General features: G+C 40.7%; 1 protein-coding gene across 2 annotated transcripts in view; it reads right to left on the minus strand.

Moving 5' to 3' along the window:
* Positions 1-14,869, minus strand: part of LOC120909074 (rap1 GTPase-GDP dissociation stimulator 1-like) — a 250,748-nt gene that overhangs the window by 105,842 nt on the left and 130,037 nt on the right. For both annotated transcript variants that reach the window (XM_040320718.1, XM_040320717.1), the window contains exon 2: positions 3,988-4,155. In XM_040320718.1, coding sequence (XP_040176652.1) covers positions 3,988-4,155 — 168 coding nt within the window. The remainder of the gene's footprint in view (positions 1-3,987; positions 4,156-14,869) is intronic.

Genomic DNA, 14,869 nt, shown 5'->3' on the forward strand with positions numbered 1-14,869 from the left:
TCGGCCCTACACACGGTCGGACATGTCCGCGGAAACTGGTCCGATGGACCAGTTTCCGCGGACATGTTCGGTCGTGTGTACAAGGCCTTAGAAATGTTTTGTTGTAACTGTTATGCCACGTACACACGATTGGAATTACCGACAACAAATGTTCGATGGGAGCTTGTTGTTGTAAATTTCGACCGTGTGTAGGCTCCATCAGACATTTACTGTTGGAATTTCCGACAACAAAAATTTGAGAGCTGGTTCTCAAATTTTGTTGTCATAAATTCCGATCGTGTGTACACAATTCCGACGCACAAAATTCCACGCATGCTCAGAATCAAGCAGAAGAGCTGCACTGGCTATTGCGCGTCATTTTTCTCAGCTTGTCGTATGCGTTGTACCTCACCGCGTTCTTGACGTTCGGAATTTCTGACAACATTTGTGTGGCCGTGTGTATGCAACACAACTTTGAGCCAACATGTGTCGGAAAAAAATCCACGGTTTTGTTGTCGGAATGTCCGATCGTGTGTACGTGGCATAAGGCTTGGGTGTGCTGTGCAATGCTTGTATACCAATGCTATCATTTCACTGGAACTGTTAATGTAAATACCGTAGCCAACCAGACTTACTTAAAAGTAAGAAGAAACTGGAATCCTTTTTTCAGTTGTAACAGAAAAGCACCAGGTAAAACTCTGCAGTGAAGTAAAATACTTGGAATGTGCAATATGTAAGCTCAACGAACTTGATTAATGACACTCATATATATTGTTTCAGTAGGACAAATTAAGGAACTTACCCTACAGGCAGCCATAACTGACAGGATCGTAAATACATAACTGAAAACACACACCGAAGGATCTCAGTGTTCAGCAACACCAGTATTCAGACATCTTCAGAAAGAATAATTCACTCATGCAACACAGTCATTGGCCAAGTCACATTCTTGATTGTATTCATGCTCGCAATAAAGTGTTGTATCTGCTGCTGCCAATCCCCAGCTTTCTTTTTGCTGAAGTCTTGTAGTGTGGATACATTTCACAGGGTGGGTTGTGTATTCTCTCATTGATCGAAACCACTCAGTGTATTGTTCATGCTATGTGGTATGCACTGCAACTTTGCTAAAGGACAAAAAGTCAACTCACTTCAGTGTTTACTAAAGCAATCAGAGGGCCCAAAGTCATTTGAAATTCGACAGGTGAGGGCCTTTCAGCTTCTCGAAGCCTGTAAAAATCAATGACAGGCTTACCCTGTCTAAGGCTGTCACGGCACATGGATGGATTACCTGTAGTTAAAGACAGATGTGCATCCCTGGACACGAACTTAAAACCTTTTTTCAATCATTTTAACTCAAGCGAACAAACATATTGCACTTAATTTGTACAATGTTTTTTATTTTGGTTGAATAATGCTGAATTAAAAAAACAACCTTTCTTAAAATGTAAAAAAAAAAAAAAAATATCTAAAAAAATTGGGACCAAATTTTCAGTCTGCTTAAGTGTAACGAAACATTTTTCAACAAAGGCTGCCTATATACTAACAGTAAAGTTATCTACTAAATTTCAGGTGAATAGTAAAACATTGATAGTACCTTACAACAACAGGAATGTAAGGCAGGCCATACATGGTTCTAATCTCGGCCGGTTTAGCAGGAACCAGCCGAGACTAGAACCATGTACGGGCAGGCTGAATTTACCAAGTTGATCAATTGATCACCTTGGGTACAAACAGCATGCTGGGTTTTACCAGTGATTATTACTGTCTTTTCCCGTGGGGATGGCTTCCCCTGCCCTTGACACCTGTGCTGGGAGAAGACAATGGCCCGACAGGAGGGATTCCCCCATCAACACTGTCTGTGTTGATGTGGGAATTGAGCAAATTTATTTCCTGTAACCTGTGGCTGCACACAAGAAATTTGCTACATGTATGGCCGGCCTTAGAAAAATAAATGAACAGATAAGACAGTAGCAGATGTAAAGAGTGGCACTTCTTGTGTGATATCCAAAACATCATTGTCAAGTAAAACATTAATTGATTACCTGAATATTCTTATATATTCTAATATATTTTGCCATATTCTTAGTTTTCCAAAAAGTGTGGATTCATCGGTCATGAATGTGGACACTCGTACTAATGAATATGTGCCTACAATTATCTCAATATAGTTGGATCTTCTCTTAAAAGGTCAGTCCACCCAAAAATTACTGTATTTATTGGCGTATAACACTCACTTTTTTACCCTGAAAATAAAGGGTAAACTGTGCCTGCGTGTTATACGCAGGGGGCTGTCAAAAGGTTTTTCCTGAAACTTCCCTCTTAAAGTTGGGGGGCGTGTTATACGCCGATAAATACGGTATATTTTAGTTATAGTTGGAGCCTGGTGGGCCGAGATAAAACTTTTGGCTTCTTAAAAACTGCAACAGATACTGCCTTAATGTCCACCTGGGAGTTTTTGCTGTTCATTGTGGGCCTGCTCTTTTATTTCTTTCTCCATAGTATAACAAGACCAAGTACTCAGAACAGAGATCTTAACAACAGAGAGGCAAGAGACGTAAGATGGTTTCATTATCTAGCAGCTAACAAAACTGAATTATCACTATTGACTGGACTGACTCTTCACTGGTGGAGGTGATTCCATATGTATGGTAACTATAAGACTAAGCACACAGTCGATACTTTAATGCCTTCAAACATATTTCACTCAAACAGTGAGCTAATTCATAGCACTTTCTGGTTCAGGTGGTTAACCTGTGCTTCAAATGCAATAATACATCTGCAATAGTGTTTTTTACTTCAAAATGAGACTTCATCTCTCTTCTTATGTTCTAAGTGGATGAGGAAGTGCCGAGTGAGCCAGCATCTATGAGTGGGCAGATGATTGGTAATGGAGTTTTGGATTAATCATTCATATTACTTAAATATGTAAAGAAATTACATATTTGGATTCCTGGAGGCTCTAAAAGATCTAGCTTAAAGCCTCGTACACACGACTTGTTTTTCCGTCAGGAAAACTGGCAGGAGAGCTTTTGGCTGGGAAAACCGGACGTGTGTATGCTTCCTCGCAGTTTTCCCATCATGAAAACAGCCGGAAATCCTGGCGGGGAAATAGAGAACCTGCATGAAGGGGGGGGGGCATTGGAACATTCTTATTACACAGGTTTTGTCAGGGATCAAGACCATTGATGTGGGTAAAATAACAGTCAGGCCTCGTACACACGACCAAGTTTCTCAGCAAAAACCAGCAAGAAACTTGCTGGGAGATATTTTTGTTGCCGAAGAAACCGGTCGTGTGTACATTTTCGTCGAGGAAACCGTCGAGAAACTCGACAAGCCAAAAAGAGAGCAAGTTCTCTATTTCCTCTACGGGAATGGAGAAACTTGCCTTGTCGAGTTCCTTAACAGCCTAACAAGGAAATCGACGAGGAAAACGATGTGTTTCGTCCGTCGAGTTCCTCGGTCGTGTGTACGAGGCTTCACAGTGTCGGTGTTGCCTGATGTAGCCTGTGATGAATTGTTGAGGCTCCTGGTCAAAGGAACTTTAATTAGGTTGAAGACCTATTGCTACTTTCCCACCACTTTATGGTTACACCAGAGAGAAAAACCTTTTACTGGAAATCTGTATATAGTTTGACTTTGAGCCTGTTACCATTTATGACCTGGACTGCCTATACCTTTCATTGATGAGTAAAACAACAAATTGTCAGATCTGTGATGAATTGGTGGCTCTTACTTTACAATTTTGTCCACTAACAGCTAAATTAGATTGTTGCTACAATCATTTATAAAGTTCTAATATCTCATTTTACTATTTGCACTGGCTGTAAAAATCGAACTTAAGTGGAATATTTCTGGGTCACACGTTTTTTTTAATTAACATTACTTTTGTGATAATGATAAAAACTTACATTACATAAGGGATCTGCAAACATACTGTCAGAGGGATGTGAAGGTACAATCAAGCATACTAAAGCTCAAATGTTCAGGGAGATTTGCATAATACTTAACTGTCTTCATCAAGTGACAGCAGGACCACATTGAGACTTTGCATGATCTGCTTTTCATCTTCTCCCTCCTCTCCACAAAGTTTGAGGCATTCGAAGTGCTGGCAGAGACTCTCTGCATGGAATAGAGCTGCCCCTTCTGGAGCGGTGGGGTTTATAAGCCCTTCTGGCACTAAAAGGATTAGGTAAACAAATATGTTAGTTAAAATACCCTATACTGCCATGAAAACAGTGATTAAAGCTTAATTATGAATGAACTCAATTAAAAATAAGTATTCTTAACATGCTGCTTAATAAATGTATCACCGCAATTCTCCCTAGTTACAATAAAAAGTTTACTGAAATGAATGCCTCAGTAAACATATTAAAAGACCGCTGAGACCGTCTTCTGTTTCAGACTTACAAAACTTTAGAGATAGAAGAGCATGCACTGACTTGGTGAGTAAAAATGGATAATACCATCAGCAGTTTGAAGACGTCTAAACGTCTATTATGAATTAGACTCCCAATCTGAACACAACCACAATGGATCACCCAGGGGTCGTCATGGGCAAGAATCAAAAGATTCTTACTGGCTGTCCTAAATGGTGCAAGTACACACATTGGGAGAGAGTTACTAAAACTCGAGTAATCTGGTGCAGCTGTGCATGCTAACCAGTTTTTAACTACAGCTTGTTCATTTAGGATTTGACAATAAAACCTGGAAACTGAGGCCCTGTACACACGATCGAACATGTCTGCTGAAACTGGTCCGCGGACCAGTTTCAGCGGACTGATCCGACCGTGTGTACAGCCTAGCAGACAGGTTTTTCCAGCAGACAAGTTTTAAAGCATGCTTTAAAACTTGTCGGCTGGAAACCCGTCCGTCCGACATGTCCGCTGGTTAGTACACCTAACCAGCGGACAGATATCTCCCGCATGCGTCGAATGGATTTGACGCATGCGTGGAAGTATTTTACTTCCTGGTTTGGTGACGTGGAGGCGTCAACGTCACCGCCACGTCACCGCGCTGTCTGTCCGCGGGGATTTCGGTTTGATGGTGTGTACAGCCATCAGACCGAAATCTCCGAGCGGACATGTCCAATGAAAACGGTCCGCGGACCGTTTTCATCGGACATGTTCGATGGTGTGTACGAGGCCTGACAAGTTTCTATGTAGAGCTGCCCTTGAATTTGTAAATTCCAGTTTTAGTAACTCTCCCCCCACTATGCATGAACAGTAGTGGCTGTCAGCAGAAACTCTAAAGCCCTGTACACACGACCAAGAATCCCGGCGGGGAAAAAACGTTGGTTTTCCCAAAGGGATTCTTGGTAGGCTTGCCCTGAAAAGCCGTGTATACACACGGCCACACAAAAACACAACGTTCTTTTGAATGGCAAGAACGCAGTGACGTCATCGACTCCGACGAGCCGGTGTCTCGTCACATTCGATTCCGTCACCGCCATCTTGCTACACCCCACACTATTGTTGTATGCTACCGTGCATTATCGAGCATATGCGGTTTTTCTAACCTGCAGATAAGCATACAGACGACCGGTTTTCTCGGCAGGAAACACTCTGCCGGAAAACCCAACTGGAAAATAGAAAGCAGGTTCTCTATTTCCTCGTTGGGATTCCCGGCTGTTTTCCTGACGGGAAAACTGCTAGGGAGCATACACACGGCCGGGATTCCCAGCCAAATGCTCTCCTGACAGCTTTCCTGCCAGGAAAACCGGTCGTGTGTCAAGTCCATGACCATTGCTGCCGCTGTTTATATGCAACCGATTATCTGACTAGCTACATGCGAATAGAACCTCCTACCAACCCTGAAAAGTAGGCAGTAGCCAGATTCAGCATTTCTCGTCACGCACACAAACTGTTCAGTCAGTTTATATGCAGCTATAGCACAGTGTTGCTCTGTCCAGAGGCAATATTTAGCTCCAAAAAAACAAAACAAACTATTATCCAATCACCGCCCATGGAAATGTAGCCTTAACCACTTCAATACCAGGCACTTTCACCCCTTCCTGCCCAAGACAATTTTCAGCTTTTAGCGCTGTCGCACTTTGAATGACAATTCCGCAGTCATGCAACGCTGTACCCAAACTACATTTTTATAACTTTCTTCCCACAAATAGAGCTTTCTTTTGGTGGTATTTGATCACTTCTGCGTTTTTTTTTTTTTGCTAAACAAACTAAAAAAGACTGACATTTAAAAAAAAAAAAAGTTTTTCTTAGTTTCTGTTATAAAATGTTGTTTTCTCCATCACTGACGGGTACTAATGTGTCGGCACTGATGGGCACTGATGAGGCGGCATCAATTGGCACCAATGGGCACCGATGAGTTGGCACTGATAAGGTGGCACTGATGGGCACTGGTGAGGAGGCACAGATATGTAGAATTGATGGGCACTGATATGCAGCACTGATGGGCACCGATAGGTGTCACTGATATGCAGCAGGAGCTGACAGGCAGCACTGATAGGCAGTGATAGGTGGCACTGACAGGCGGCACTAATTGGCACCAACCAGCAGCACTGATTGGTACTGACAGGTGACACTGATTGGCACTGACAGGTGGCATTGATGGACACTAATAGATGGCACTGATGGACAGCACCGATTGACACTATGGTGGGCACTGATTTGCACTGTGATGGGCACTGATAGGGGGTTATGAGGGGGTACTGACTGGGCACTGATTGGCAGCTTATGGGTACAATTGATGGGGGCTGTGCTGATAATCAATGTGCTGATTATCAGCACAGACCCCCCTCTGACAGGGAGAGCCACTGATCGGCTCTCCCTGTCAACACAAACCGAGGAATGACATTTACCGGCACTTCCTGGTTTGCGCATTGATAAGCTGTGATTGGTCACAGCTGATCACGTGGTAAGAAGCCTCTGTCAGAGGCTTCTTACCATGATCGGACATGTGGTGTGTCAGACCGAAACGCCGCACTCGCCGCTTTCCCGATCGCTGCACTGCATGCCCCCACAGGTGCGTGCCGGCATGTTATCCTGCTGGACGTCATATGACGTCATATACAAACAATGTATTGCTGGGTAATGAGTTCACATCTAAGCCACATGCATCTTGCAGCAGGGGTCTGGTGCGTCCCTGTTCTCCATTTTAGGGATGAACCAGGGCTGAATTTTTGCCTGAATTCGGCCCTGAAATGGAGCCAAAGACACACAATGCTGCAGCTGGTGCCTGATCACCCGCCGTGACAGCAGTACGGGGAGAAGTTCCCCATACTAGCTGTGCAGGGGTCCACCCACATGGCTATGTTATTCATACACAGAGCTAAGTGTATGAATGAACTACAAGTCCCAACATCCTTTGCGGCTATCAGCTTGTAGTTCTCAATGAACTACCATGATGCTGTGGAGCGCCATGGTAGTTTGTTGATTTTTACTGTCAGTGTATCTGCTTGCCCATATGGGATGTACGGGTACACAGATACACTGACAGGTCGGCAGAAGATCTGGATGGCACCAGCGATCTGTTATAACTGGTGTAATGCTTTTCAGGCTCCACACAAAAATAAATAAATAAATGCACATTTATTTATCTGCACAAAAATGTAAATTATTTGTTGAGAAATACAAAAGGAAAGCACTCACATTGCCACATCCGTAAATTTAGGAGGAGAAACAAGAAAAACAGTGCTCAGAGAGTCACCATTGGGCCGGACTTTAGAGGCATAGAAAACAATGTGAAAAAGAAAATTGCGCTTATTTAGTGGATATCAAGCAAGCAACTAAAAGTGTTATACTACACAAATGCAAAAAAGGAAAAACAAGCTGCGCTAATCAGATTAAATACATATATAAGTGACAAATATGTAGCTGTGCCAAACAGGTGAATACCCAAAAGTGAATATATATAACATGAAAATAAATATGATGAATGCTAAGCGACGTTCTGACGTCACCGCGCTCAGCTGCCCCCGGAAGATACGGGCAGGCGGATCGAGGAGCCGGCCGGCTCGATCTTAAATATGCACATTGCATTTGACATATTGTAAGTGCGCATTTTTATACATTTGAATACATTTACGTTGGATTTTATGCTATGCGAGCTCCCTCTCTCTTTCATGGCGCATCCTGCATTACACATTGATTGAGGCTGTATCTTATTGATGCCTTTCTTGTTGGACATCTAACTAGCTTACACGCTTTTGATCTCCTGTGATAAGAGATCAATACCAGCTGGTAAGAGGCAGTGTATCATTAAGGTGGAGGTGTTTCCCTATCATCACATTTCGGGTTGCTGTAATTTTCCTCATCACTTGGAGATTGGAGTTTCCATTATTTCTTAGGACTATATGGGATGTCATTTCACTCTTATGGACTTTAATTGGTTTATCACGTTTATATTGATTTTTTCATTCTTCGTTTAATCATTGAGAGTGTCTGATCATTCATCATATTTATTTTCATGTTATAGAAAACAATGTGGAGGTTAGAAAAATAACAATTTATTGAAAAAAGTACATGGTATAGTCGAAAATTTTCAAAAATGATAAAAATCATATAAAATTATACAATTTGTACAGTGAGCCCTTGTGCATCAACACGTTTCACTATTAGGCTTTGTCATGATACAGTAAAGGTTCAAAGAAGAAATAAAGAGAAAGAGAACAAGTCTCACTAATAGTGGACTTGGCCTCATCTGTGAAGGTCCAGTGGTCAAAAAGTTTTTAGATCAAAAATATCCAAAATATAGGACATTCCAAAGGACTGCAGAACAACAATCAGCAGATTCTATTCACATAGGATTAAAGGATTGCTGAGCAGGATGGACGTCATATATGACATCAAGCAGGGGACCATATCAAAAAGATCCAAGATACAGAGGAGAATAACCAACACTGAACTCCTGTATGCTGATGGGGTATCAAATAGCTCAGCTGGACACCATATCCAAAGAGGAAAGATATCAGTGATATGACATGCGGGTATGCCCCTGGGAGACAGTCTAGAACTGTGCACTGTACACATTTTTTGTTATTTAACCACTTCAGCCCCGGAAGATTTTTCCCCCTTCCTGACCAGAACCCTTTTTACAATTTGGCATTGCGTCGCTTTAACTGACAATTGCATGGTCATGCCCCCACAAATAGAGCTTTATTTTGGTGGTATTTGATCACTTCTGCGGTTTTTATTTTTTGCGCTATAAACAAAAAAAAAAAGCGTCAATTTTGAAAAAATATATATTTTTTACTTTTTGCTATAATAAAAATTCCCAATTTTTTTTTTTAAAACAAACTTCTTCATCAGTTTAGGCCAATATATTCTACAAATTTTTGGTAAAAAAAAAAGCAATAGGCGTATATTGATTGGTTTGCACAAAAGTTATAGCGTCTACAAACTATAGGAAAGATTTATGGCATTTTTATGGCATTTTTATTTTTTACTAGTATTGGCAGTGACCTGTGATTTTTAGCAGTACTGCGACATTGCGGCAGACAGATTGGACACTTTTGACACATTTTTGGGCAATGACATTTATACAATGATCAGAGCTATAAAAATGCACTGATTACTGTGTAAATGTCACTGGTAGGGAAGGAGTTAACACTAGGGGGCGATCAAGGGGTTAAATGTGTGTTCCCTGTATGTGTTTTAACTGTATGGGGGTAGACTTTTGCACTAACGTATCAATATACGCTTATTGGGAATTTTTTTTACCAAAAATATGTAGCAGAATACATATTGGCCTAAATTGATGAAAAAGTTTGATTTTAATTTTTTGATGTGTTTTATAGCAGAAAGCAAACAAATCGAAATTGTCCCTCTTTTGTTTATAGCGCAAAAAATAAAAACCACAGAGGTGATCAAATACCACCAAAAGAAAGCTCTATGGTGGGAAAAAAAGGACATACATTTTATTTGAGTACAGCATCGCAAGACCGTGCAAATGTCAGTTAAAGTAACTTAGTGCTGTATCGCAAAAAAATGGCCTAGTCATGAAGAGGGGGGGTAAATCTTCCAGAGGCAAAGTCGTTAGGTTGACTCCTTATCTATGGAGGAGCAACAAGCTCAACCTTGGACAGTAGCACAGTCTGGGCACGATAGTGTTAGATTGACTAATAGATTGAGATGGACTTTACATAATTGATGAAAACATGAAAACCTAAATCCAGCTACTTTTTCTTGTTCAAATATTGTATTGCAAAATATAGCAGTATTTTCAAGGCGTCCTAGTTGGGACTCAGTAGATTGCTTTAAAAAAGGACTAGATTTTTTCCTAAATGTACATAATATAACTGGATACTGACATTTATAGGTAAAGTTGATCCAGGGAAAATCCGATTGCCAAATTGGATCATGCTTTGCTGGGGTTTTTCGTCTTCCTCTGGATCAACTGTGGGTATAGGTTTGTGTGTATGTGTGTATATATGTATATATATATATATATATATATATATATATATATATATATATATATATATATATATCTTTAATTGGTTGAACTAGATGGACTTTTTCAACCTAACTAACTATGGATAGTAACCATACACTGCCCTTATAACCGTAGTCTTGATCGGTAGAATTTTATAGGAGTAATGCTCTGAGCAAAATAGGCATTACTGTGCGGGAAGATGAAAAGGGACAACCAAGTTGTTACAGGGAATCACAGAAGAAGGCTAGAGAGTGGGCCCAAGAGTGGGCCCAATGCCACCTCAGGTGACACCCACAAGGTGAGCTGCCAGAGACAACAGAACCTTCTGGCCATGTAGGTAGGAAAAAAGAGAGAAGAGAGTAGACATGTGTACTGCCAAAAAACTCTTTTTTTTCGTTTTCTTTTTATTTATTTTTTTCTCCCGTTTATTGAATCATTCATTATGATCGGCATTCGTTATTTAGATAATTTGTAACTTTGAATGCATTCAAATTTGTTACATTCAATTCATATAGATACGATATTCATTATTTTGATCATTTGTAACTTCGGATACATTTTTGTATCCGTTAAGTTCACTAAAACTTAGCCAAACTTGAATGGTAATTCCAATACCTATAATTTAATAATTAGTAACTAATATTATAGTTTTTATTATTATTATTATTATTATTAATAATAATAAATACTAATAATTAAAAAAAACTATATTAATGCTTGAGGCCCCGTACACACGAGGAGATATGTCCGATGAAAACGGGCCGCTGGTTACACGTCATAACCAGCGGACATGTCCGATTAGGTGTACTAACCATCGGACATGTCCGACGGACATGTTTCCAGCGGACAAGATTCTTAGCTTGCTAAGAAACTTTTGTCCGCTGGAAACCTGTCCGCTAGGCCGTACACACGGTCGGACATGTCCGCGGAAACTGGTCCGCGGACCCGTTTCAGCGGACATGTTCGACTGTGTGTACGGGGCCTAATAATTTAATTATAATAGAAAATACGGAAAAAACGAAATTATCCAGATGTCTTTCGTTCTTTCGATTTTTATGGATTTTCATTCTTTTGAATTTTTGTTTCTTTAGAAAATGTGTTTTCGAAAAAATTTGGCAAATAGTCTTTTATTCATTCGGATGCTTTCAAATGAACGAATATGCCGAATTATGACCAAAAACTAATTTGTAAAGAAACAAATTGCACATGTCTAGAACAGAGAGCCCATGCAGCTGGAAAGAAGAATACGAAGCTAGAGCAAAAGCAGGACTGGAGAAAAGGGAGAGGAGGAAAAGGAAAAGACCCACGCCAAAGGAGAGGTGAGCTAACCGAGATGCCTTACCGAACCCAGGTGTGTGCATCATATCCAACTTCTTTTTAAGCAATTGAAGAAACTGTTTTTCTTTTTTGCTTTTGAGATAAATGACTTAAAGTGGATGTAAACCCTCACATATACCCAGTGAAGTGAACAGCCTTAGATGGTATACAGAGATGAAACCAATCTCCCTCCATAAGTTTTACATGTATATCTGTTGTCTTCAGCTTTCTAGGCTCTTTAGAAAGTGAACATTGTGTTAGAAATTTTTCTTCCTCATTCAGCAGTGAGAAGGGAGTCTGGGCAGCTGATTGGAGACAAGGCACACCCCCACACACACAAATTGGCAGAGGAACTAAAACTTGCAGAGCTGTGAAAAGACAAGCTCTCTGCTTATCTATCTCCAAGTTCCCTCATGGCACAAATTTCCAGCTGCTTTTATCTCCTGTGTCAGAGAACTTGTCAGCAGTTATCATGCTGATAACTGAGGCGCGGAACAGCAGAAAGACATGGGACTTACGGCTTTGGAGAGAGATAAGTAAACACTACAGATATATGTGCCCAGGTCAGATTTCATGAATGAGGTTTACATCCACTTTAACTAAATTAATTAAAGCTGACTATTGCAAGCACAAATGTCAGTATTACATGGGTTGTCACAACCCACTGCCACTTTTAGGCTCCATTCACACTTATACGTTTTTTTTTGCATTTTGCAGAAATGCAGGGACATTTTTAACATGGTTTCCTATGGAACATGCTCACATCAATGCTTTTTTGTGCCTCTGCATTTTTGGAAAGGGTCGGGGACTTTTTTCCCCGCAAAAAGCAGCGTTTTGCATGTAATAGATTTCAATGGACCTGCATCCAAAATGCAAGTACTGTGTTTTTACCGCGTTTTTGTATAACCTATTTATAGCTGGTTATTAAAGAAAATGTAAACAAACAGAAAAAATTGCCGGCTAAAAAAACAAAAATTTATAAAAAAAAAACACAAATGGAGGTAAAATGGCGGTAAAACGTGTGTTGAAAGTACTGTGTTTTTACCGCGTTTTTTTATAACCTATTTATAGCTGGTTATTAAAGAAAATGTAAACAAACAGAAAAAATTGCCGGCTAAAAACAAAAATTAATAAAAAAAAAAAACACAAATGGCGGTAAAATGGCAGTAAAACGGGTGTTGAAAAACGCAGCATGCACCGCAAAAAGCACTGCAAAAATGCTCAAAAGCAACATGCATAGGTGTGAATCGAGCCTTAGAGTTGGTTTACAAAGCAGCGGCACGACTTCGAGGGCGACTCTGCAAGTCATCCTGAGGACGACTTCAGAGGCGATTTGCAAAACGACTTCTGTATAGAAGTCAATGCAGGTCGCCCCGAGCCGCCCGTACAGGAACCTTTTTCTAAGTCGGAGCGACTTGCATCGCTCCTATTAGAACGGTTCCATTGCATTGAATGGGATGCGACATGTCAGGCGGCTGTCGTGTCGCCCCAGTGTGAACCGGGTCTAACTGAGTTGAAAAAACTCAGCAGAATCAATAGGTTAAAAAAAAAAGAACTGAAAAGATAAACTAGGGAATTCAGAAAAGCAAAGATTGTTATGTTAATGCTACTCACATACTGCATCATTTATGTCAGTTTTTATTTTGCTTTTAGTACCACTTTAAATACTTTAAACAGTACTCTAAACAAGTACTATAATTGTGTCTGAGACCATAACAGAAAATCATCAATAATTCACTTTTCTGTCTTTCAGTACTTTTGAAACTTTTAGATAGTTGAATTTCAAATACCAGATCCCATGCTTGTATTTCTAAATCCAATAATGCTGTACAGTGTGTCAGACAGAGTTAGAGAGAGAAAGAAATATAAACACATGAGCAACAGGTTATGGGGAGAAATAAAGCTGTTACTTCTTTAGTAAGAAAAATTGAATGCTTTTTTTTTTTTGCTTTTGTACCTATGTATCAGGTTTCAATTTTCCAACAATTCCACCTGACTCCTGAAGCAGAAACTCAAATTGTTATTATTATATTTTCTCTTTTTCAAACACCATACAAGTAAAAATACAGTATGTGCACCAAATGTTTACATCTGGTAGCAAGTCAAAAGAAGTTAAAATAACCAATTTTAAAACAACAAATAAAAATGACAGATAGAATGGAACAGTAAACCCCTAAAACAATATTAAAGCCAAACTTTACCCATAACAACTTGATAACAAATAATGGGCCAGATTCACAGCAGAGATACTCCGTCGTATCTCAGATACTCCGTCGTATCTCTCAGAGTATCTATGCGACTGATTCATAGAATCAGTTACGCATAGATATCCCTAAGATCCGACAGGTGTAATTGTTTTACACTGTCGGATCTTAGGATGCAATACCGCGGCCGCCGCTGGGGGGAGTTCGCGTCGTAAACCAGCGTCGGATATGCAAATTAGTAGTTACGGCGATCCACGATGGTTTTTCGCGTTCGCTACGTCGCTGCTAGTCTAGTTTCCCGTCGCAAAGTTAGTCGTCGTTTTAGCTGCCCTAACTTTACACAGCCCACGTATGTACTGTATAAAGTATGGCCGTCGTTCCCGCGTCGAAATTTAAACATTTTTTCTTCTTGCGTAAGACGTCCGGGAATACGAAAGTACGCTACGCACGTCACCATTCGAAAAAATGACGTCACTTTGTGCAAAGCACGGCGGGAATTTCAAAACGGAGCATGCGCAGTAGGTCCGGCGCGGGAGCGCGCCTAATTTAAATGGCACACGCCCCTTTGAATTACGCGGGCGTTTACGCCGGAGGCCGCCGGCGTAAGTTTTCACGCAAGTGCTTGGTGAATCAGGCACTTGCGATGAAAACTTGCGGCGGTGTAACGTATCTATGATACGTTATGCCGCCACACTTTTACGTGAATCTGGCCCTATGTTCTTTAGCAAGGAACATACATTTTACATTAATAATTATGCCTCAAGAAATTGCCTCCAGCCAGCATTGCTCCTGATCCTTGCATCTGAAAGCTGAAATTATGCTGAAGCCCAGAGCCCCTGAGCAGCATTACATGTTTAAGGTGTCAGCAGATCCTCTAGTGCAGTGGGTCTCAACCTGGGGGTCAAATCACAATTTGCCAGGGGTCACCAAATCTTGGGCTGTTCCTGAAGCCTGTACCACTCTCCCAGCCTTTT

This window comes from Rana temporaria, chromosome 8 (genome assembly GCF_905171775.1).
Source record: "Rana temporaria chromosome 8, aRanTem1.1, whole genome shotgun sequence".
Lineage (NCBI taxonomy): Eukaryota > Metazoa > Chordata > Amphibia > Anura > Ranidae > Rana > Rana temporaria.